Genomic DNA, 26,043 nt, shown 5'->3' on the forward strand with positions numbered 1-26,043 from the left:
CAAAGCACTTCAACCTAGGAAACTCAATGGCAACTGCCCTTGTAAAAAGTATACTACATTTTTTTCCCAGCTGACATGTAAAGCAGCAATGTTTATATACAGTCCAAAAACACTGGGATAGACAAACAGTCATTTAAGGGATAGTTCACCCAAATATTAAAAATTCTGTCATTAATTACTCACCCTCATGTCGTTCCAAACACGTAAGACTTTCGTTAATCTTTGGAACACAAATGAAGATCTTTTTTATCAAATCTGAGAGCTTTCTGTCCCTCCATTGACAGCTACGCAACTACCACTTTGATGTTTCGAAAAGTTCATAAAGAGATTGTAAAACTAATCAATATGAATTAAGCGGTTTAGTTTAATCAGAGAACATAAACAGAAGCTCAACCGAACCTGCCTGACATGCTAGAACAAACCTCATTGTTTCTTGCTGAAGCTCAAACGCGCTGCGTAACACAAGAATGAACCTCATTGGTTCTTGCGGAAGCTCAAACGTGCTGCGTAACATGAGAATGAACCTCATTGGTTCTTGCCGAAGCTCAAACGTGCTGTGTAACATGAGAATGAACCTCATTGGTTCTTGCGGAAGCTCAAACGTGCTGCATAACATGAGAATGAACCTCATTGGTTCTTGCCGAAGCTCAAACGTGCTGTGTAACATGAGAATGAACCTCATTGGTTCTTGCCGAAGCTCAAACGTGCTGTGTAACATGAGAATGAACCTCATTGGTTCTTGCGGAAGCTCAAACGTGCTGCGTAACATGAGAATGAACCTCATTGGTTCTTGCCGAAGCTCAAACGTGCTGCGTAACATGAGAATGAACCTCATTGGTTCTTGCCGAAGCTCAAACGTGCTGTGTAACATGAGAATGAACCTCATTGGTTCTTGCGGAAGCTCAAACGTGCTGCGTAACATGAGAATGAACCTCATTGGTTCTTGCCGAAGCTCAAACGTGCTGTGTAACATGAGAATGAACCTCATTGGTTCTTGCCGAAGCTAAAACGTGCTGCGTAACACACGAGAATGAACCTCATTGGTTCTTGCCGAAGCTAAAACGTGCTGCGTAACACACGAGAATGAACCTCATTGGTTCTTGCCGAAGCTCAAACGTGCTGCGTAACATGAGAATGAACCTCATTGGTTCTTGCCGAAGCTAAAACGTGCTGCGTAACACACGAGAATGAACCTCATTGGTTCTTGCCGAAGCTCAAACGTGCTGCGTAACATGAGAATGAACCTCATTGGTTCTTGCGGAAGCTCAAACGTGCTGTGTAACACACGAGAATGAACCTCATTGGTTCTTGCCGAAGCTAAAACGTGCTGCGTAACACACGAGAATGAACCTCATTGGTTCTTGCGGAAGCTCAAACGTGCTGCGTAACATGAGAATGAACCTCATTGGTTCTTGCGGAAGCTCAAACGTGCTGCGTAACATGAGAATGAACCTCATTGGTTCTTGCGGAAGCTCAAACGTGCTGTGTAACATGAGAATGAACCTCATTGGTTCTTGCGGAAGCTCAAACGTGCTGCGTAACACACGAGAATGAACCTCATTGGTTCTTGCGGAAGCTCAAACGTGCTGTGTAACATGAGAATGAACCTCATTGGTTCTTGCCGAAGCTCAAACGTGCTGCGTAACACACGAGAATGAACCTCATTGGTTCTTGCCGAAGCTCAAACGTGCTGCGTAACATGAGAATGAACCTCATTGGTTCTTGCGGAAGCTCAAACGTGCTGCGTAACATGAGAATGAACCTCATTGGTTCTTGCCGAAGCTAAAACGTGCTGCGTAACACACGAGAATGAACCTCATTGGTTCTTGCCGAAGCTCAAACGTGCTGTGTAACATGAGAATGAACCTCATTGGTTCTTGCGGAAGCTCAAACGTGCTGTGTAACACACGAGAATGAACCTCATTGGTTCTTGCCGAAGCTAAAACGTGCTGCGTAACACACGAGAATGAACCTCATTGGTTCTTGCCGAAGCTAAAACGTGCTGCGTAACATGAGAATGAACCTCATTGGTTCTTGCGGAAGCTCAAACGTGCTGCGTAACATGAGAATGAACCTCATTGGTTCTTGCGGAAGCTCAAACGTGCTGCGTAACATGAGAATGAACCTCATTGGTTCTTGCGGAAGCTCAAACGTGCTGTGTAACATGAGAATGAACCTCATTGGTTCTTGCCGAAGCTCAAACGTGCTGCGTAACACACGAGAATGAACCTCATTGGTTCTTGAGGAAGCTCAAACGTGCTGCGTAACATGAGAATGAACCTCATTGGTTCTTGCCGAAGCTAAAACGTGCTGCGTAACACACGAGAATGAACCTCATTGGTTCTTGCCGAAGCTCAAACGTGCTGTGTAACATGAGAATGAACCTCATTGGTTCTTGCGGAAGCTCAAACGTGCTGTGTAACACACGAGAATGAACCTCATTGGTTCTTGCCGAAGCTAAAACGTGCTGCGTAACACACGAGAATGAACCTCATTGGTTCTTGCCGAAGCTCAAACGTGCTGCGTAACATGAGAATGAACCTCATTGGTTCTTGCCGAAGCTCAAACGTCCTGCGTAACACACGAGAATGAACCTCATTGGTTCTTGCGGAAGCTCAAACGTGCTGCGTAACACAAGAATGAACCTCATTGGTTCTTGCGGAAGCTCAAACGTGCTGCGTAACATGAGAATGAACCTCATTGGTTCTTGCTGAAGCTCAAACGTGCTGCGTAACATGAGAATGAACCTCATTGGTTCTTGCTGAAGCTCAAACGTGCTGCGTAACACAAGAATGAACCTCATTGGTTCTTGCCGAAGCTCAAACGTGCTGCGTAACATGAGAATGAACCTCATTGGTTCTTGCCGAAGCTCAAACGTGCTGCGTAACATGAGAATGAACCTCATTGGTTCTTGCTGAAGCTCAAACGTGCTGCGTAACACAAGAATGAACCTCATTGGTTCTTGCCGAAGCTCAAACGTGCTGCTTCTGTTTACCACAACTGATGTCTGAGTTGATGAATGTTTATATGTGAATAAAAGCCTAAATTCAATCTGTTCATCATAAAGCAATTCAATGACGTCCAAGGTGAACGTTAAGCTTTCTCCAATGTTAGAGCCGTGGAGGTTGGTATTTCCCATAATAAGACCATCTCAGTTACTGCTTAATTGGAACGCTTGAGTAAATAAACCCTTTTCGCACTTTCAGGTTTGAAACGTGGAAGTAAACAATAAAAAGGCAAACTTTTGATTGCGTTTTAAGAAAATTTCATAATTACGCTTACTCCGACATAACATGAAGTCACCATTTACAGTTGCAGTACATGGGAGACCACAGCAATTACTTTTTGCGTTCCGATTTGCTCCTGCAGCAAAAGAAAATGCAAAGTGCTGCATAAAATGACTTTCTAAAAACTAGATGAAGATAGATGGATTACTGTAGGCTAACACTAATTTATGTTAGAAGAGAGAGATATGTTAATTATTTTTTCTAATTTAATGCCAGGGTTATACTGTATAAATCAAAGTGTACAGTGTAGAGTTAAAAATGTACACAAAAATATGGCTACACTTTATTTTAAGATGACGTAGTTACATTGTACAAACTCAAATAAGTACTGAAAAATACTATTGAACTGCATGTACTTACTATAGAGTTAGGTTTGGTTTATGGTTATTATTCATAAATTAGTGTTATTACTACAGTAAGTACACGTAGTATCTTGTGACTACGTCACCTTAAAATAAAGTGTTACCCAAAATATTTTAAAATATGTACTGAGCAACTAGATTAATGATATATAGCAAGGTCAAACATTGTGTCATCACACATTGTATGAAAAAAAGTTTATTGCTTAATTGTACAGCAACACACAAGTAAATTGTTTTCACAGTGGTTAGTGCATCATAGCTCAAAGAACAATGCAACACAACAGGTGTAGTATGTTCAGCCATGTAATACTACACACCTGCAACGTTCTTATACACCTCAGTTGGGTGTGGAATGATGTGATGAAGCTCTTGCATGATAAAAGTGACTTTTGAGTTGCACTCTTGCTGTGCAATCTCAAAATGAAAATCATGCCACTTGTTTTCTATGGCTATTACATCATGGAGCCTGCCAAGGCCATCAATCCCATTGACTGCTTACAGAAGGTTAACATGTCATCTACCATAACGCCTGCTTCAGCACTTTAGTGGGCGTCTCACACTTTGCACCAATCCAGCAAAGCCTGAGATGTCAGTGCTGATGACAAACAGCCATAATCACCGAACTGTTCTCAGCAAAAATCATCACTCCTCTTGGGTCTTACACTGTGAGCGTGCAAGTCACCTGCACCTTTGCATATATATTTCTCTCTCATAAAATGCACTTGAGCACTGCTGACAGTCAAAACTATCTCTGATTTTCAAATGATCCCATACATCCCATGGTTCAATTCAACCTACAGCTCTAGATGAACTTGGATCTTGCACTGAACAAGCCGAACAACTGCCTGGTGTGCAAATCGCAAGCATTCAGCTTAGGTGTTTAGATGATGTGATCCCTTTGGATCACGACCTTTACACATTACTCTGCTCTGAAAATCAGATCTATACAGTTCTCGGAGGCGCGGCATGCTTTGATGCCTGTCAGCTGAGAAATGCTCTCGCCTGCCTTCAAATGCAGTGTTGACACACACACGGACACAGACAAAGTGCTCGGACCACTCAAGTGCTTAATGTCAGGAACTGACCTTGGCTGTACATTCCAAACAAACCGAGCGCTAGGTCTTTGCTGGCCAATGGCTTGGTCACTTGATTATGACATGGAATTGGTTTCCATTTGAACGAAAATCAGACATTATGGTCATCTGTTCGTCTTTGTGTCATTTCTGGTCAAAAGTCACAGAGTTGCTTCGGGTTCAGACCCACAGACAAAGCCTAACTATCTGTAGCATCTAGCCAGCTTCTGCAAAAATCTATTGAAGCAGATATCAAAGACAAAGCAATGCCATCTAAAAGATTTTTTCAAAACATTCTGGCTTGTATTGGAAAAAGCAGGTGAAGGATTTACACCTTTTTTTTCTCTGTTTTTCTGCATTTTGAGGTCTGCTTCGCAGATTGTTGCAGTGAATTTTGGGAAGACAGGAGCACTGTGCGTGCTTCTAAATACAGAAAGAATGAAGAATGTTTTAAGCTCAGTAGATCAAATTCAGAAATGTCATTTGATTAGCTGTTTAGACATTTTTGTCAAAATATTTTCACATATCTGAAGCGTTTCTGGCAACACTTTAAAGACTTCAGGTCTTACAACACAATGAAAGGTAAAACATCTTGAGTCTTAAACTGTGCCTATACGAGAAGTCCAGGTTAAGCAATCATAATCTTTTATTATATTATATTAATTATATTATATTATATTATATTATATTATATTATATTATATTATATTATATTATATTATATTATATTATATTATATTATATTATATTATATTATATTGTTGGTTGGTTTCTAAATAACTTTTTCCATTGTCTTCGCTGTAAAAAAAGTTGCTTCCTTATTTTTAAGTACAATCAACTTGGATGTTTAAGTCATTTCAACTTAAATTACATTAAACTGACTTTAAAAATGGGTTGAATCTTGTATAACTTATTTTAAAAAGTTGAAAACTGCTTAACTTATTTTGATGAGGTAAAGCAATGTAAAAACATTTGTTGTCATCATTTTTTACAGTGTAGAATAGATACACTGTAAAAAAAAAAAGTTGAGAAAACTTAAAAGTTTAAGGCAACCAGCTGCAGGACATTTTTGAGTTAGCTCAACTTACATGTTTGAGTTATCTCAACTTTTCTCAACTTTTTTCATGTTAAATAGTTGAATAAACTTTAAAAAATTTAATTTGTCATACAAAACGTAAGTTGGATTTTTTATATATTAGTAGGATTTTGTTGTTGGTTTTATTGTAGCTACATTTATATGATTGAAATAATATTCCTTTTACCTTTTATTGATTCTTGTTGAGTATACCAATCTTTTTTTAAGTTATACCCAGCGATTTCTGGATAAAACTGGATTGACAATTGATTACCACAATATTTGTAGAAAATTCTCATGTCAAAGTCTAATAAAGAGACCTTTTTCAAGGGACAGTGCTTGCATTTAGATGGAAGCTTTAGTTGGTCAGATGCAAAGATAAAAAGTTTTCCCATGGCGAAGATGTAACAAACTTTCCATGACATCATTCATTTACATATAAATTTCACCATGATAGATAAGCAGAGTGGATAATGACAGCATCAGTCTCAGCGGCAGCTTTATGTGAAGGTCACAATTTAACCCTATAGCATTAAAATCAGCAGATACTATGTAAATCTGTGCACAATTCACTGCCATTTTACTATCTCTTTCTTTAATTTAAGAGTTCGCATTTTCAGAAGAGACACTCAAAGGATTATTAGGAGTGAGTGAAGAGTTTCTCCATATTAGAGTGAGCTTGGGAGAGGTCTGCTCCAATGACCTAGAGCCACATGCCATGTAGCTGCTGGGTTATGCAGGTATTTCAACCATGTAGGTGTTTAAATCAAAGTCGAGGGGAGGGCGGGAGGGCTTGTTGTGAGACTAAGTTAGGTGGGGAGGGGAAGTCTTTGAAATATGGTTGGGAGAGCGCATGTTATCTTTTCTCCTCGCCATTAGACGTCCAGGTTTGGTGTGTCATTGGTTGCAGCCCAGAGCTGGCACCAGCTCAAAGGGGATGTTGAGAAATGCTGCCCATATGGTGGCACTATAAAATCTAGCACAGACCACAACCAAAGACAATGATCTGTTCAGGACGCCAGCACAGCATCAATTCAAAAACCACATTTCCCGCAGCGCCTGAGGATTTTTGGGGACCGGGACCAGTTGCTTAAAGGGGTGAGTGTTCATTTTAAGACTGTGGCCATAAGGTTGAGCACTTGTAATTTCATTAGTGGTGTCAGATTAAGTCATTAAATGAATTAAAAGCAGTGTCTTTTCAAAGCATGGGCCCTTTATGATCAAAATTAAGATGTTGCTACAAATCATTTCATGCGGACTGTTCTGTTTGGCCTTTTTTAGGGAGGTCCTGTCGGATTTGATATGAATATTCTGTGTCGTGTTATGTTCCTGCTTCTGCTGGGACTCATTTCTTGCCAGAACAACAATCGCAATGTTAAGCCGGGTGGAAAACCTGCAAAGAAGCCTAACACCCAAGCTGTAGAGGCAACCCAGCATGGTCCTGAAGATGACCCAAACCCTGGGCTGGCAGGTGCTGCCGATTCCAGTAAAGAAACAAATCCCGGAGGTCGCGGCACCACCCAACAAAGCGCATCTGTCAACAAGCCCGTTGATGAAATGAAGCTGTACTTTCTTAAAAACACATTAGTGACATGCAACGACGGTACTGCCGCTGGGTAAGACACAGCAATGATATCCTCACTGCTAGCCATTTAATGAACTTTTGTACTGTATTAAACTGTATGTGTCAAGTTAATGAACTGTAAGACCATTAGCTACAAAATTGTAGCAGTGTGGTGATGTCACATTCAATATCGTTCCTATGACCGGTTTGAAAATGTCCTCATATGGTCCTCATATGGGTCCTCATCTATATTTATTTGTGTCCCACAGGTTTTACCTAAAGGAGTTCAAAGGAAGTAAGAGATGGCTGATATTTTTGGAAGGTGAGTATTTTAAACAAAGTTAATTTTGTCGAGAGAGGTCAGCGGACTTAAATGCGGTGCTCTGCGTTATTTTGACTGCTGGTCATCTTCTTAGACCTCATTTTTCTTGCTTTTTCGGAGCACGTCACATCAAGCTGGTTCACCAGTATGTCGAGAAGATATATAGTTTCACTGTGCATAAGAGCACATAAATAATGCAACGTCTCTCAACAAGAGGAAGTGACTTTAAATAGCGGCGGAGAGACTAATAAACTTACTAAACATGTAATTGTTACAATAATAAGCCGTAACTGTTCTAACATGCTGACGTGAATTCATTGGACTGTTTTTGTTAAAAGAAAACTGTATCCTCTCTACCGCAAGTTGTTGTTTTTACCAGAAGGGAGGAATCACAAGTTAAATATTACAAATTTGTGCCAATATTCAAACTGTCTAAGCTTTTGAATCTGCACAAAGGATGGTTAATGTGAGGTTAATTCAAATTAATCATATTTAGGTGGCTGGTGCTGCTACAACAAAGAGACCTGCGATTCTAGATACAAAGCTATCCCCCGACTTATGAGCTCGACTGACTGGCCTCAGACACGCAAAGGTATAGGCTGATATTAACCATACACACATCTGCTAGCAAGCCATACTTCAGTGATTCTTAATGAAAACAATTATTTGCAGGAAGTGGTTTGCTATCAACACAAGCTGATGAAAATCCTCACTGGTATAATGCCAATATTGTGTAAGTTTCTGAAAAATTCAAGAGTGAGATTTATATCAGCTATATAATTAACATCTGACTGGCTTATGTATCTTATCTGATGTATCTTATGTAACTAGGTTTGTTCCCTACTGTTCAAGTGATGTGTGGAGTGGTAACAAAGCAGCATCGAAATCCAAACAGGGAAAAGAAACAGGTACATGTTTGGTCTGACCATTACCATTTTTGTTACCAAAATTAGGATGCCCTATTTCTTTATTCTGCCACAGAATATGCTTTCATGGGATCTCAAATCATTCGGGAGGTGATCAAAGATCTTGCCCCAAAAGGACTGAAACAAGCCAAAGTTGTGATGTTGGCAGGAACGAGGTGAGATCTCACTGGCTGTGTGACCAAACTCTTGTTTGAAAATAAAGTTCATGACATTCACGACATTGATTTGTATCTGTATGTTCCTCAAATCATGGAAATGATTTATAGTAAAAGATAGATTCATAAATAGTATTAATCCCCAAATACAGTAAGCTTTCTGCATTGTCTGGCCTCGAAAAAGGGATTAGAGGTTAACTATTATTATTATTATTATTGCTCAGACAATTATATTTGTGGATGTTCTGTAGTTTATTTCCACAAAGAACTATGACTATTATAATTCCCATAATTGGATTTGAATTAACTTGTAAACAGAGAACACGAGCAACCATTACACCTGTTGCTTCATTTTGAGATCTAATAACAAGATGCTATGAACAATTGAAACAGAGCCATCTGGATTACCATGAAATCCTATTCCCGTCCATGGACCACCCCTTGAGTTTTACCAGAAGACCACCTCCATACACTGACCGAAGCACTATTTTCAGCACATCCTGTTGTCTACCATTAAATTTTTAACTGCGGCCTGTAATGCTATAGACAATGACATAATATCTATATATGTGTCCTGCCATGCAGGATTCTTCCAAGGTTAGCAACATGCTTTGTTGGTTTTCCCAAAGTCATTTCATATTCAAAGCGATATTTGGAGTTCATTGGTTTGACAAACTAGATTTTGGGGGCTGAGGTAATATTTTGGGATTGAAAGGTCCTTATTCTGTCCTGCAGTGCCGGTGGAACAGGTGTGCTGCTGAACATTGATAAGGTGTCCAGTCTTCTGGAGCAGCTGGGTGCAGATGCTCAGGTGCGCGGCCTTGTCGACTCAGGCTGGTTTCTGGAAAGCAAACAGCAGAAAGTTCCTGACTGTCCAGACAGTGCTTCCTGCACCCCTGTAGATGCCATAAAAAAAGGACTTCGGTAAAGTATACACTCAAGCTATGGGGTTTTGGTAACATTTTAATTTATTACACAAATACTTAAGAGTGAACTGAATAATGATTTAAGACACTTAATTCCATGTTATTTACAATTAAATTCAAATGTATTATACTTTTATAATTATAATTTATATTAAATGCAGTTAGTTGAATATGTAGTTGAACGAGTGCTTTTTTGACCCACTTATGTAGGACTTAAGTAAAACTTTATGTGTAATTTTTTTTAATTCGATTGGGTTACACTTTATTTTAAAGTGTCTGTGTTACAGTGTAATTATACATTTAAGTACTGAGTAATATTAATTTACTACTATGGTTGGTTGGTTTAGGGTTAGTTGCATGTAATTATGCATAATTTATAGTTATTACTACAGTAACTAAAATGTGTAACAAGGACACTGTAAAGTGTGTTACCTTCTATTGTCTTTGAAATATGGTGCACTGCTGAATGTACTTATAAGCCTTTATTGTCAATGTAAAACTTTACAAAGTGTACTTAAGTGTGTTAAAAACATAGTCATGTACACTTAAGTGAGCTTTTATTTCATTACAGTTTTTCTCAATTGCTTTGGCACATTTTTCGAGTCAGTCTTAACATTCTCTAAACTGTAAGTGCAATTGTCACAGCTGTTTACTGGAACATCACAACTCTATTTCATGTCTGCAAAACGTAGTAACTCACCCAAAACACTGGGTCAAAATCTTTAGATGTTTTATCACCATGGAAATGGAGCTTGAAACCACGAAAACACTAACTGCTTTGTTTTGTCTGTGTATCACACTGAGCATTTTAAATACAGATACAGACAGTAGGTAAAAACTGACTGGGAAAAGTCAATACTGTAGTACACAAAAAGAAAATGAACATTTGTATTTACAGTACATTTATTTTTGCAGAAATGTGTTACATGTAAGCTGAAAATTCTCGGTTCCTTGTTTATTTTTACGCACTCTTTTATGTCTTTCTCTAACACATACATATATATTCATTCATATCTTCCCATTGCTCTTCAATGACAAGAATATTCAGTTTACATGTAACACATTTCTACAAAAAGAATTACTGTAAAACTACAATTGTATTTATACAGTACTGATGTAGCTGCTGCTGCTCAGAGTTGTGATGTTCTTCACTGTTTAAAAATGGTGGTGATTGTGCTGTCAGCAAACTCCATACACACACTCACACACACACACACACACACACACACACACACACACACACACATATATATATATATATATATATATATATATATATATATATATATTCTTATTTAAGTACAAAAAACAATCTTTAGCAAACATTATAAACATTCTTTGTCATAAATATTTATGGAATATATCATGTCTGGCAGATTTTGAACACAGAATGGATAATTTTGCATGCGATGGCTCACATGATGAAAGAATGTTTAGAAGTTGTGAAGAGTTTGACAATTTCACTCATAAGTTTTGATCAATAAGCCATGTGCACTTAGTCACTGTGCAAATTGTAGACACTTGTACTTGTTGTTTTGCACACATGTGCCACAAGAAATTCAAATCTGACCTGAACAGGAAGCTAATTGTTGAGAGATATGAACTTTTGAGGGGGGAAAAAAGTCTCATTTGAGAACTGAGCCAAAGCGATTGAGAAAAACTGTAATATTATATTACCTGCAGATACAAAAAAAAAAAAAAAAAAATTGTAAGTGTACTAATTTGTTGCTCATGCTGTGCAACTATACTGTTTCTCATAGGATTAGGCATTTGAATTAAACTTCAGTGCATAACTCATCCACATATTGTTATTTTCTGATGATTTAATATCTCTGTTAGTTTTTGGAGTGGTGTTGTTCCAGAAAAGTGCAAGCAACAGTATAAAAGAGGCGAGGATTGGCAATGCTTTTTTGGACACAAACTGCACTCCTACATAACCGGTGAGGGTGTGCTGTCTGTGCGATATGAATGAAAACATTCTCACAGAAGTGGGTAATGCTAATAAGAATGACTTGTTTTAAAATAAGGATGTGTCCCTTTGTAGCTCCGCTGTTTGTTGTTCAGTGGTTGTTCGACGAGGAACAGCTACGAGTGGAGAACATTTACATGGGTGGCCAGTCACTCTCAGAGCAGCAGTGGACCTACATGCAGAACCTGGGAAAAGAGCTAAAAAACTCTTTCAAAGATGTTACGTGAGTACATTACTTTCATGATGTATTAAGTTACTAATAGCTGAATAATCACATCAAAATCATGTCATCAATAGTAATGTACAGTGTAAAATTTGATTAACAATGATAATTACTATTCATATTAGGAAGCAAACATGATGAATCTGTGTTTTGCTCAAGGTTGTATATCTTGTGTGTGCTAAAATGTCTTTCTGTATGTTGTTTTAGGGCCGTGTTCGCCCCCTCATGCCTTTCCCACACTTTGATAACCAAAAGGTAAGGACACGCAGGCACCCTGAGACACACTCCTCATGGGTGAGCTCACAGCCTGCATTTGAACACTCGTCCATCATGATGCATTCTAGGTGTCACCAAAATGCCACCTCATGGTTTCACACTTAATTAATGGCTCTGTCTATGAGCTCAGCTGAGAGAGCAGTGGGACAGATGATTTGTGAGGTGAACCGTGAAACTCAAGCTGCTTATAAAGAGACTGGTTAGACTGAGGGGACATTAAATTGCCAATTAGTTAAAACTTTCGTCTAAAGTGCACTCAAAGGGGCATTAGCAAGCTTCCAAGGGGGCCGCAGGATGACTTAAAATGCATAGATTATTATTAATATAATAGTTAATATATAATTAATATTAATATTAATTATATAGCACACTATACTGGTACACTAGAAATGGCATTGGGAGTGCACTCTTTCCACACTTAAGCACTTGACATAGTGCTAAACACATAGTTTTACTTCTATAATGTGATTTATTTCCTAATTAAACAGCATTATTCATTTGGAAATGTAGGGCAGGACTGTATTTTTTATTTATTGGGAATTGATTGGATTGTGAAAAGCGTTCCATTTCAGCCCTATATTGCAGTTTGCTAAAACAATGCTGGTTAACATTATGTAACCCAATTAAGACAAAAATGTTCAGTGATCAGATTCCAAAAATTAAGTACCTCATTAGATTATATTACGTTTTAAAATACTCGTATTCAGACTACAGTCTCGTTTTTATTGATTACATGATTACATGTTATTCTCACAATGGCAGTCAGATATTCATAATTCATTGATTCTCCCCACTACTTTTTTTTTGTCTTTTAAATTTTCCTTTCTAAATAAGTCCACTGCTTGTTTTTCAACATTGCAGCATTGCATATCTAATCAACTCCTGATGAACACATTAATTATTATTTGAACCTGACAGCTATTATTTTTAAATGAAAGTTATATAACCATGGAAGGCTTCTGAACACATTACAAAATCACGTAATTTGTATATGTAAAATGTTTTGCGGCAGAATTGTGACTATCTAGAGTGATGTAAAAGTCTCACTGATTCTGATATGACTGTTCAGACTGAAGTCGTATACAAAACAGACCTTTATCTAGGAAAAGATCAGATTCTACGTGGTCTGTGCTGTTCACACTGTTAAGAAAAACACAATTTTTCCGTTCGGATTTTTTCTCTTTCAGTAATTGGATGGATATCCAGGTGAAGGGGACGTCCCTTTCCCGTGCTCTGCAGTGCTGGGACAAAAGTCTTCAGGAGGCCAATAAGAACAGCAAAACCGCTCTGAAGGGCTGTCCCTTTCATCTCATCGATAACTGTCAATGGCCACAGTGCAATCCAACTTGTCCACCCCTGATTGACCAGGCCACACAACAGGAGATGACTCTGCTCCAGGTGCTGGCCAGTATGGGCCTGGACCTGCAAAAGCTAGGCTTGGATGCGAGCGGGGATATTTCAGCCAGCATGGTCAGCAATGGTGGCTAAATTAGCATTAGCAAGTGGTGGTGTTCTTATCGACACGGTTCACCTCATCCATAAATTCGAGATTGTTCAGTGGCTTCCTCTCTGGCCACTTCCAGAGAAGGACCTGGGTTTGTCTAGTGAACATGTCACTGGATTTCAGTACCGACAGTCTGCCTTTAAAACCATGTTCTATCAACAGGAATGATTTCGGATTTCAGGGTTCTCCCTGAGCGCCTCTAGACACAGTTAATCAATGGTTATCACAACTGCTAAATAATCGAATTCATCACTTCAGTTAAGAGAACTAGTGTCTGAGTTCAGTGTTTTAACTAAAACTGTCTGACAGCATCATACTGTACAAACAGAATCAAAAAGAGTTATTAAATCTGAAGAATGTACAAGTTGCGAATCAACATGGATTTAGTAGGATCTTTGCATCACGTTTTGGAGAAAACCAGCGAGCAGTCTAATAACTGCATGTATTTGAACAAAAAAAACATCAGAACATTGCAGTAAACCACATTTTCCAAACATCCTGCCACAATACTTACTCTACGTTATCTCGTATCTTCATTATTTCAAGTGCATGCTGTTTTAAGACGTTGTAGTCTATTTTGTAGGCGAGAGTCATAAAATGAAAGACATTGATGTGAATGGATAAATGTGCTATCTGTTTATTTTTGCCTTATATATGTATAAGTGTGCAATTAGATATTGACAACCTTCCTCAAATACAAAAGCCTTCCTCATTCATTCAATCATATAAGTATCTCGCATAATTACACTTCTTGCCTATTGTCATGATCTGTAATATCCATCAAGTTCTTTTGACATTTATAGTTTGTTTAAATTATCTTGAACACTAATAAAAGACGAATGGAAAATGAACAAGATGTCCTATTTTTTGGTCCCCATGAGGAAAACAGCTTATAAATCAAGTGATGTTTTTTTTTTAATCATATTAAATTATTTTATTTTGTACTTTACAATAAGGATCATTAGTTAACTACCTTAGTTAACATGAACTAAGAATGACCAATTACTTCATCAGCATTTATTCATCTTAGTTAATATTAATTTCAACATTTACTAATACGGGTATTGTTAACATTAGTTAATGCACTGTGAACTAACATGAACAAACAATGAACGGCTGCATTTTTATTAACTAAAATGAACAACGATTAATAAATACTGTAACAAATGTATTGCTCATTGATAGTTCATGTTAGTAAATACATTAATGTTAACTAATGAACCTTATTGTAAAGTGTTACCATTATTTTTTTATGTAAACATGTAGGTTTTCTGTCATGGGTATACTGTAGTTTAGTTGGATGTTTTCCAACTTTACAGGTCTGACTGACCTATAATGTGAATTCCACACCTTAAAATCTCCTCTTTGACAAAAAGGAAAAGGAAAAGGAAAATTGAAGGGGAATATCACAGTTAACAGCCAATTTACATTGCAAAACACTGAGATTGAACTGATCCGTTTGAAATGTGGTCTCAGCAATTCTAGTAAAAAAACCTCAGAATGATTTCCTAGTTGTAAAAATGTGTAATCAACCACAATCTTATCAGATATCATACTTCTACTCTTCAAATGGCTGTATTGTTGCATTTTAACAATATCAGGTTTCACATCATCTCATTGAAAAGATAACTAAATTTACTGTCTGAGCAGAACATTATGGACTGGAATTTCAAGACTTCTGCATTCCTGTATGAACTGCATTTCTTCTTCTTCTTGCTAGTCAGAAATACGTTTTCTACTTCTTCATTTCTTATATTTCTTTAAAGGAAACTACCTAATAATATGGGGATGTTGAAAAGCTTACTGGCCATCTTTCCAGGGCATCCCCCGACTGTGGCCCGAGACGCTGGAATAGGCTCCCGCAAGGCGACCCTACAGAGGAGAAGCAGTTTGGAGAACGGATGAATTAATGAAAAGCTTTTAGGCTTGATGTCAATGTCTGGCAGGTCTGCGAGGTTTTGTTTCCACATGCAATTTCCTAAAAGTGGAAACTATGAGTGGGAGTTTATAGGTTAAAAGTAATGTTTTCACATTCATTTTTAAGCAAAGACATGACTAAGACACTTCTCATCAGTGTTTGAACAAAATATGTCTTGAGGGGAATTTCACTACTATATACATGCATAAACAATTCATTTTGAGAGGTACAAAACGGTGAGGGAAAACAGGTCATATGTAACTATACAGACAAGACTAGACTGACTTCCTGTAAACAGAAGTTTGACTGCTGTACAGGTCTGAAGTCACTGAAGTTACATTTCTTGATGTTCATTGAATAATTAAGAATAAACGTAAGAAACTTTTTCCAAAATGAAAGTAGAAAAGGTTTGTGCTCACATCGAAAGCAACATTGTTTATTTTGCATCTCTTGGCTATTCTTCTGATTAAAATGTATGCATTATATGTAAAAATTCAATGTTTCAGGTGCAAATTCTGAAGCATTTAACTTTAATTTCCCTTTGATAGGATACCAGGGCTGGCTAAACCACTAGAGCAATGCAAGCGATGCCTCGTGTCACAATAATACTTGATATACTGGAATTCGATCAGCGTCGTTGGTTCTAGAAGTTTTTTTTTGTTTGTTTGTTTTCATCCATTTCTCACATAGAGATTTTTAAAAAGTCTTTGTTAAAGCATTATAAGCCATGAACCAAGGTGAATCATAACATTACAAACTTTGATTTAAGAGCCGTTCCACTGAATGGGTGACATTTCTGTCCCCAGGACATTATAAAAAACGCACTTATAATGAAAATTAACTCTAAAATAAATCGTATTATTAAGCAAAGTGTCCCACACATTAAGCTAACTGCAAAGTGAAAAATTATAATTAAAAACAAATAATAAAATCTACCTAGAACACTAAAAAAAATAGCATTTGTTGCATGTCCCCATGTCTCTATCTCTATACTTTACCCTGAAATAAAATGATTAAAATGTTTGTTTGTTTTTTTGTTTGTTTTTTTTGCATTGGTGTGTGACTTTATATCCAATCTATGCTACAAAAAAAAAAAAATCCATGAGAAAAAAAACATTTGATCTAAAATTTTAGATAAAAAACACATTTTAGTTGAGTCCCCGGGTTTTCACTCAGTCCTGTTACCCTAACACATACCCTAACACTCTAAAACAAAACTTGGTACATTCCACAAGACACATTTTTAACAGCAAGTTGCATGCTCTGGATCTTCTGAAGGCAATGGGAAGATCATAAGTAAGTCCTCTCATTTTAATTTCTGTAAATGTGATGAAATAGTAACTATGACTGAGAAGGTCAATTTCAAATACTGTCCTGTTACCTAAATTATTTCTTAGATGTTATTTGTTTACTTTAAAAATATGAACTTTAGGTAAGTCAATAGAATTTGCTCAGTGTGTGCTATTAGCATGTATGCTATGGCCATATTTCTGTATTTGATAACTTTTTGCTTAAAAACGCAACCCTGTTCCTTTCAGTCCTGTTCCTTTCAGTACTGTTACTCATATGCAAATCAGTCAAAAATACAAAGGTACAAGACTTTGTACTTTATGCCTTCAGTGATAGAAAAAACTACAGTCCCATGAAGCACTGCGAACAAGATAATCAAATTAAGAACAATGGTGGAATATAAAACTACTTTTTTAAAATGTTGATTATATATATGTTAAGGTTACAATTTACAATAAGGTTCATTAGTTAACATTAGGTAATACATTAATTAGCATGAACTAATAATGAACTGAACTTGTACAGCATTTATTATCCTTTGTTAATGTTAATTTCAACATTTACTAATACATTATTAAAATCTTGTTAACATTAGTTAATGCACTGTGAACTAGCATGAAAAAAAATGAATGACTGTTTGAATGAATTAATGTTAACTAATGAACATTATTGTAAAGTGTTATTTTTTAGTTTATTGCAAAATATGCATATATTGAAATATATAATTATTTTGAGAGCATAGAGAGACCAACTTGATTACATAACTAATTAGCTGTACTTCATGGGAGTGGGACGGAGCTAAAGAGTTATTTTGATGCGTTTAGCTTGTTTCGAATCTCTGATTGGTGGAATTTTCGGTACAGCATCATGGGTAATTTAGTTTTTCACTATTCCGTTGTTAACCACGATTATTTTAAAAAAGTTGAAGTAATATGGAATCATTTTTACTTCCGGAACCCAACTGTTTCTCTCTAATAAAGTCCGCGTGAACCGGAAGTTGCAAACGACTTTTCTCCAGTGTTGTGACGCATTTCCCAGTGAAACGGAATATTGAACAGAGGGCAGGGTTTTACTCTAGCGCTCCTCCTCTCTATCTCTCGCTCATAACAGACTAACGGTTTGAGGGGAGTGGTTAAGCGTTGCCCAAACCAATTCCTCAAACCTACGTCATCAGAGAAGGTCCTCCAATGCAGAGGGGAGGGGCATTTTCAGATTTTGACTAAAGATTACGAAGCCAAAACATTTTTTTGTGTGGATTGACTTGCATGGATGAATTGTTCACCACAAAACGATCAATTTAGGCAAACAAAGTAAATATGGTCAATTTTGATTTCATGTGGACTTTAAGCATATTTCATACAGTATATATATATATATATATATATATATATATATATACAGTAGTCAAACGTTTGGAAATGTTACTATTTTTAATGTTTTTGAAAGAAGTCTCTTATGCTTATCAAGCCTGCAGTTAAAAAAACAAACAAACAAACAAAAAACAGTAATATTATGAAATATTATCACAATTTAAAATAATGGATCTCTTTTTTAATATACTTAAAAATGTCATTTATTTTTATGATGCAAATCTGAATTTTCATCAGCAAGAACTCCAGTCTTTGGTGTCTTATGATCCTTCAGAAATCATTCTAATATGCTGATGTATGATCAATGTTGGAAACAGTTGTGCTGCTTAATATTTTTTTTATAACCTGAGATACTTTTTTCAGGATTATTTGATGAATAAAAAGTTAAAAAGAAATTTATTTATTTAGAATAGAAATCTTTTGTAACAATATACACTACCGTTCAAAAGTTTGGGAACAATAACTTTTTTTTTTTAAGAAATTAGTACTTTAATTCAACAAGGATGCGTTAAATTGATAAAAGGTGATGGTAACTATTTATATTGTTAGAAATGTTTTATTTTGAATAAATGCTGTTTTTATGAATAAATGCTGTTAACGTTTTACTCATCAATGAATCCTGAAAAAAGTATTCCAAAAAATATATTAAACAGCACAACTGTTTCCATCATTGATAATAACTGAGTATCAGATCATCATATTAGAATGATTTCTGAAGGATCATAAGACACCAAAGACCGGAGTACTTGCTGATGAAAATTCAGCTTTGCATCACAAAAATAAATTACATTTTAAAATATATTAAAAAAGAGAACCATAAATTGTAATAATATTTCATAATATTACTGTTTTTTTTTTTTTTACTGCAGGCTTGATGAGCATAAGAGACTTCTTTCAAAAACATTAAAAATAGTAATGTTTCCAAACTTTTGACTGGTCCTGTATATATATATATACATTGATCTTCTTTATTTGCCTTTTATGCTTGTTTGGCAAAGTGAAATCCACAATGTGATCTCGGGTTGCTTGGGTGGGGTTTTAATCTCCTTCACCATTTGATGTACCATACCAAGATAATGTATTGTGGTTTTGATAGGTTACATCTTCCTGTTTTCGTTAAAACCACAATTCTTCACAACTTCTATTAATTATAACGACAGGTATATAGAGATATATCCAACAGCGTTCATAGGACACTGTCTTAAAGTGCACAAGCATGCTTGCGTGCACTTTGACAAACTTTCCATATAACGACATGCATCACTTTGTTTTTTTTACTCGAGGTGGTTTGAGAAAAGGAAATTTCATCATGGTGTTGCTTTCTTTGTGATTTTGGGGTGGGGGGTTGTGTGTTCCTTTTCTCTCTCTTACTCTTTGATCTCTTTTTGATGAAGCTTGATAGCTGTAAACAATCTATGACCTGCTTTTAAAGAGTGCAAATTATTTCGCCTTTGCCCAGATTCTCTTTTTAAATTTTCGCTGATTATCCAAAAAAAATTGTCCGTAACCTTTATTTGTCAAGCTTTAATTTAAATGTATACGTTCTTTATTTTTTAGCATTAAAGTTTTTTTTTTAAAGATTCTGCTCAAACTTAAGTCACTTATCAGTCATTAAATAAAATAAAAAAAACACAAACACCAATGGCTTTTACATAAACAGGTAAGTGTACAGGTGATCGTACCAACTGAGGTTTATTCACATTCACAGATTGTGTGAGCGAAGTGCAGCAGTTCCTTTACCAAGCAAATCACCTGAGTTGTGGCCGAAACACGTCTTCCTGCTTATAGGCCTCTTTTCCTGGCAGCAATGTACACACAAACCCACAAGTGCACGCGTGCAGCAGTGCGTTTACCTGTGCAAAGTTGAAACTTAGGGGGGTGGAGTAACAAGTGGTTGAGGACAGGGAACTTCAAATAACAGAATAGTGGGGAAAAGCATGTTAGCCAAAATAAATTGTTGCAGTTTTATAGTCTGCCCTTGTTTATAGCCTACACTTTAGTTCAGGATTTTGACAGAACTTGTAGTACATTGTAAAACATCATAGAATAGTCAGAAGAAAGGCATGCTGTGATACTTTACAAAAATGATGCTTTCTTATTATCCAATAAGCTTCTAGTGGATAATTACACTGCAAAACTTTGTTTTTGCCCCCATTTTTCATGAGCCTATTTCTCTCAAATATTGTTCACAAATCTGTCTAAATCTGTGTTAGTGAGCACTTCTCCTTTGCCGAGATAATCCATCCACCCCAAAGGTGTGGCATATCAAGATGCTGATTAGACAGCATGATTATTGCACAGGTGTGCCTTAGGCTGGCCACAATAAAAGGCCACTCTAAATGTGCAGTTTTACTGTATTGGGGGATGAAAACCAGTCAATATCTGGTGTGAACACCGTTTGCTTCACGCAGTGCAACACATCTCCTTCACATAGAGTTGGTAAAGTTGTTGATTGTGGCCTGTGGAATGTTGGTCAACTGCTCTTCAATGGCTGTGCGACATCCCAAACATGCTCAATGGGTGACATGTCCGGTGAGTATGCTGGCCATGCAAGAACTGGGATGTTTTCAGCTTCCAGGAATTGTGTACAGATCCTTGCAACATGGGGCCGTGCATTATCACGCTGCAACATGAGGTGATGGTCGTGGATGAATGGCACAACAATGGGCCTCAGGATCTCGTCACGGTATCTTTGTGCATTCAAAATGCCATCAATAAAATGCACCTGTGTTCGTTGTCCATAATATATGCCTGCACATACCATAACCCCACCGCCACCATGGGCCTATATCAGTGCCTTAAAGGGATAGTTCACTTTGAAATTAAATTTTGGTATGTTTTAGCTTACCTCAAGGGCATCCAAGATGTAGGTGTCTTTTTTTCCGCAGTAGTTTCAATTTTGATATTTTTAGGTCAAACCGTTCTTGTCTGTCAGTCATATAATGCAGGTCTATGGTCACGGTCTCAAAGAGCATGCACAGAGTCCAAATTAAAACAATTCCACATCGTCCAAATTAAACAATTCCCCATCGTAAGTACACATTTATGGCCTAAGACACGAAACGAGCGGTTTGTGTGAGAAAACGAACAGTATTTATATCGTTTTTACCTCTTATACACAGCCACGTCCAAGTGATCTGAGGGCGCGCGCGCATCCTGGTGTGTGACGTGTACGCAGACTGGTGCATAGATATAAACACTAGATGTCGCCTTAAAGCATTCGTTCCAATGAACTGCCGTAGACAAGGCGACATCTAGTGTATATATCTATGCACCAGTCTGCGCACACGTCACACACCAGTCTGCGCACACGTCACACAGCAGGATGCGCCCGCGCCCTCAGATCACTTGGACGTGGCTGTGTATAAGAGCTAAAATCGATATAAATACTGTTCGTTTTCTCACACAAACCGCTCGTTTCGTGTCTTAGGCCATCAATGTGTACTTACGATGGGGAATTGTTTAATTTGGACGATGGGGAATTGTTTAATTTGGACTCTGTGCATGCTCTTTGAGACCGTGACCATAGACCTGCATTATATGACTGACAGACAAGAACGGTTTGACCTAAAAATATCAAAATGGAAACTACTGCGGAAAAAAAGACACCTACATCTTGGATGCCCTTGAGGTAAGCTAAAACATACCAAAATTTAATTTCAAAGTGAACTATCCCTTTAATGGATAAATATGGCTATTATATTTTCAGAATTCACTTATTATGACGCAGTGTTTAAGAAATTAAATTGAAACAGTGATGATATAAAAAACAATGCAAATAGATAATACATTTTGTTTTTATTATTAATGATATGTTATTAATATTATTAATGCTGGTTTAATTCAGTGAACATAGCAGAAGGAAAGTATTTTACATGTTAAACAAACGTATGGTTGTGCAAAGGTTAGACAGATGTTGTTTTTCTTGAAACAGTACAGGCTGTGGTAAAAACCCTTTCCTCTGGTTCAGAGTTAAAAGTGGTGCTTCACCTTTTTAACACAGCATGAAACAGAGCTCTCGTATTCACTGTGTTGTTAGCAGTCCTGGTGAAACATTCAAAGAGAAAGTCATCTGAAATCATGCATGCATTTTCCGGTAAGCAAACCAATTTATCTGCTCAATTAAACTGTCAAAATATATGTAAATCTTTAAAAAATATAGAGGATGTGGTCAAAGAAGAGAAGTGATCCATTAGTGAATTCGTTTTAAACCTGCTTGCCTTCTACTATGAATTAAGTTTATCATTATGTGTACTCTCTGACACACTGTTTTTTTTTTTTCAATGACAGTTTTTTGTCCTGTGTTGCTGATATGGTCGTGTCACATAAAGGTAATTTCATGGATTAAATCAGGAAAAACCGCACTCACCTTTAAATTTGACCTCTAATTCCAGAGGGATATTTCACCCAAAGATGAAATTTCTGTCATCCTTTATTTGCCCTACTCGTTGTTCAAACCCTGTATGACTTTATTCTTTTATGGAACACAAAAGGAGATTTTAGGCAGAATGACAAAATCAGTCACCATTCACTTTTAATGTACCTACTTTGCATATGAGTGAAAGTGAATGGTGACTGAAGCTGACGTTCTGTCATCTTTTGTGACCTACAGAAGAAAGAAAATCTGTAACACTTTACAATGAGGTCCCATTAGGTAATAATATTACTACAAAACTAATATTAACTAACAATGTGCAATACATTTGTTACCGTTTTTAATACTCTTTGCTAACGTTAGTTAACCTGTCCATGTCAGCTCAGGTCCATTAAATGTTATTAACAGAAACAAAATTTTATTTTAATAATGTATTAATAAAAGTTAAGCTAAGATTAACTAACTAAGATTGATAAATGCTTTAGAAGTATTTTTCATTGTTTGTTCATATTAACTAACACTGACTCATTTTAAATTCAGCATTAACTAAGATTAATAAATGCTTTATTGTTTGGAACTCTCTTCCTCTTAAACTTTGCTCAGACTTTGGGGATTTTTAAAGCTCAACTTAAGACATAATTGTTAAGTATTTTTCATTGTTAGTTCATATTAACTAATGTAATTAACTGTTAACAAATTAAACCGAATGAGAAAACGAATGAGTTTGGAACGAGATGCCAGGATTTTCATTTTGGGAGAACTATTTCTGGAGGTCTACTTATTTCTCTGTACACCTTTTAAATCCAGGATTGTATAGTAGAAAGCTTTTTCAAGCACTGTACATTTCAGCTCTAAACAGGAATCACGTACAGATTTCAGACTTTCTTGGGGTTGTACATTTATAGTGTAATGGGACATTTTGCTGAGTAACTGATTACTTAGAAGGTTTTTGCATTATTTCATTCTTCTGCATTATCTTTATTTCAGAAAAGTTGGTCCAATGAGACAACTGAATTTCAGAAAAGTTGGTCCAATGAGACAACTGAATTTCAGAAAAGTTGGTCCAATGAGACAAATGAATTTCAGAAAAGCTGGTCCAATGAGACAAATGAATTTCAGAAAAGTTGGTCCAGTGAGACAACTGAATACCAATACACAACAGAATATGAGTTATCCACAGAGCTGGGTATGGATTACAGTGATAGTGTATACCTTTGCGAAAAAAGCTACAACCGTACATTCCGCGACTGGTTCCTGCCCACCATCTACACCATCATCTGCCTCCTGGCTCTCGTGGGGAACTTTATGGTCATCCTAACCTACCTTTACTTCAAGAGGCTGAAGACCATGACTGACGTCTACCTGCTCAATCTAGCCATGGCTGACCTGCTGTTTGCAATTTCGCTCCCCTTCTGGGCAGCTAGTTTCATGAGCAAGTGGCATTTGGGTCTGTATCCATGCAAGGCCATGTTCACCATCTACAAGGTCAGCTTCTTCAGCGGCATGTTCCTTCTCACCTGTATCAGCGTAGATCGCTATTTCTCCATAACCAAGGCCGTCTCTGCTCATCGCTGTCGCTCCAGTGCGGTCTATTATGGACAGGTATCTTCCCTGATTACATGGGTGATGGCGGTGATCTTTTCTGTACCTGACTTGCTGTTCTCTGAAGTCAATGTCAATGGCACCTGTATAGCAAATGGCAACAACTATGAGGACTACCGCATTAGGATGCTGGTAAGCCAGATGGTCCTGGGTTTTATACTTCCAGCGATCGTCATTGGATTCTGTTACATCTGTATCATCAAGACCCTAGTCCAAGCCAAGAACTTTGAGAGGAATAAAGCCTTCAAGGTTATCATTGCAGTGGTAGCTGTCTTTGTGTTCAGCCAACTACCCTACAATGTAGTGATGGGAGTGACCACTCAGCAAACAACGGATTGCGGCAAGGACAACGTTCGTCTTTATGCCATGGATGTGACCCGGGCCGTGGCCTTTTTGCGCTGCGCTGTGAACCCATTCCTGTACGCGTTCATTGGGGTGAAGTTTCGCAATGATCTCCTGAAGCTATTGAAAGACTTGGGATGTCTCAAAAAGAGCCACCTCATGTACACCCGCTGCGGTAAACGAAGATCTTCTGTCGGCCTGGACACCGATACCACCACAACGTTTTCCCCCTGAATGCTCTTATCTACTTGAGAACAGACTCCAAAACAAAAAAAGGTTTTGCCAGTTTCAGTTATATAGTGGTAAATTGTTTCATAAGTTCAATTTAGAGGAAACCGCCTGTGGAGGACTGAATGGTGACATATAGTGGCATACTGCAAATTTGCTATGCAGTGTTACTAGTTACTTACTGTACAAAAACTCCTGCTTTGTAACAATAAGCTTTTCACTTCTTGTTTTTAAATTTCCCTTTGAGAGAAGAATTCACTTTCAGTCTTTGTGTTACATGATATAGCCATTTTGTTTTCAATATCTTGTCTTCAACATCAGTTTGTCTATATTGAATGTTCTTTAAAAAATGAGACAGTTTTAAGATATGCTAACTGTTCAATAAATAAGCCACATAATTCTCTTTCATGGTGAAATAGTTCTTTAAAATATGCATTCTTCTTTATTCTTTATGTCACAGTTGTTTTAAAACTGAATAAATATTTTATATATATATATCTGACTCAAGTTGCTTTGCGTGTTATAACATTTCTGTCAACTTCACATCTTCTGCACATCAAAATAACTTCCTCCTCTTCGTCTTTGCGGGTAGTTACACAACACATCACCTTAAAATAAAAACCTAGCTCGCGCCACGTGAAGGGGAACCACAGTTAGAAATACCAACATAATGCAAACATTGTGAACTATTTCATCCTATGGTTTCTCACCCTCTTTACTAGTTGTGAGGAAGACATTTACACTCATTGTCTGTGGTCACAGTATGTACTACATATGTGGTTGTGATGAGTGAGTCGGTAACAGGTAAAATTTCCGGCATGCAGAAAAGCAACATACAGCTCGATTTCATTGATTCATTTTTAAGATATTGTCCAAACATTTGGTCTCAAATTGCACATGCGCAACCCACAAAAAACACTCAAAGAGAAACAATTAGTTGGATAGTATAGGTATGAATAGTGTAAGTGCCAGAGGCTTTAATGTTAATTTCTCAAATATTCCATGATTTTTTCAGTAGGCTACATTTTACATGCACCATCTGTTACTGGATAGTCATTATTGAAGAGCTTTTGACAGCCTGTCTGAAATAACCATGAGCAAAGATGAGAGCTGTCGCACTTTCGGGGGATTCTTCTCAAGCTGTCAGAGTGCCACTGCTTTCTCCAGGTATTACAGATCACCTTACATTAAAACAAAATAGAAAAAAATGCCTTATTCAGAAATATGTATATTTTCTTAATGAATTTGTCTGGTTT

The 26,043-nt window shown here is 37.1% G+C and overlaps 2 protein-coding genes across 2 annotated transcripts; both read left to right on the plus strand.

The window, feature by feature from the left end:
• Positions 1-6,811: 6,811 nt before the first annotated feature.
• Positions 6,812-14,505, plus strand: notum2 (notum pectinacetylesterase 2). The gene is made up of 12 exons (XM_081380234.1): positions 6,812-6,895; positions 7,079-7,413; positions 7,631-7,683; positions 8,180-8,275; positions 8,356-8,416; positions 8,515-8,591; positions 8,665-8,764; positions 9,500-9,688; positions 11,530-11,630; positions 11,735-11,882; positions 12,090-12,137; positions 13,346-14,505. The coding sequence occupies exons 2-12, from the start codon at positions 7,100-7,102 to the stop codon at positions 13,644-13,646; spliced, it is 1,488 nt and encodes a 495-aa protein (XP_081236360.1). The 5' UTR covers positions 6,812-6,895; positions 7,079-7,099; the 3' UTR covers positions 13,647-14,505.
• A 7,736-nt stretch (positions 14,506-22,241) lies between these two features.
• ccr7 (chemokine (C-C motif) receptor 7) lies at positions 22,242-25,275 on the plus strand. The gene is made up of 3 exons (XM_081380405.1): positions 22,242-22,336; positions 22,531-22,571; positions 23,603-25,275. The coding sequence occupies exons 1-3, from the start codon at positions 22,321-22,323 to the stop codon at positions 24,791-24,793; spliced, it is 1,248 nt and encodes a 415-aa protein (XP_081236531.1). The 5' UTR covers positions 22,242-22,320; the 3' UTR covers positions 24,794-25,275.
• Positions 25,276-26,043: the final 768 nt, after the last annotated feature.

This window comes from Scardinius erythrophthalmus (assembly GCF_964197995.2).
Source record: "Scardinius erythrophthalmus genome assembly, chromosome: 12".
Taxonomy (NCBI): Eukaryota; Metazoa; Chordata; class Actinopteri; order Cypriniformes; family Leuciscidae; genus Scardinius; species Scardinius erythrophthalmus.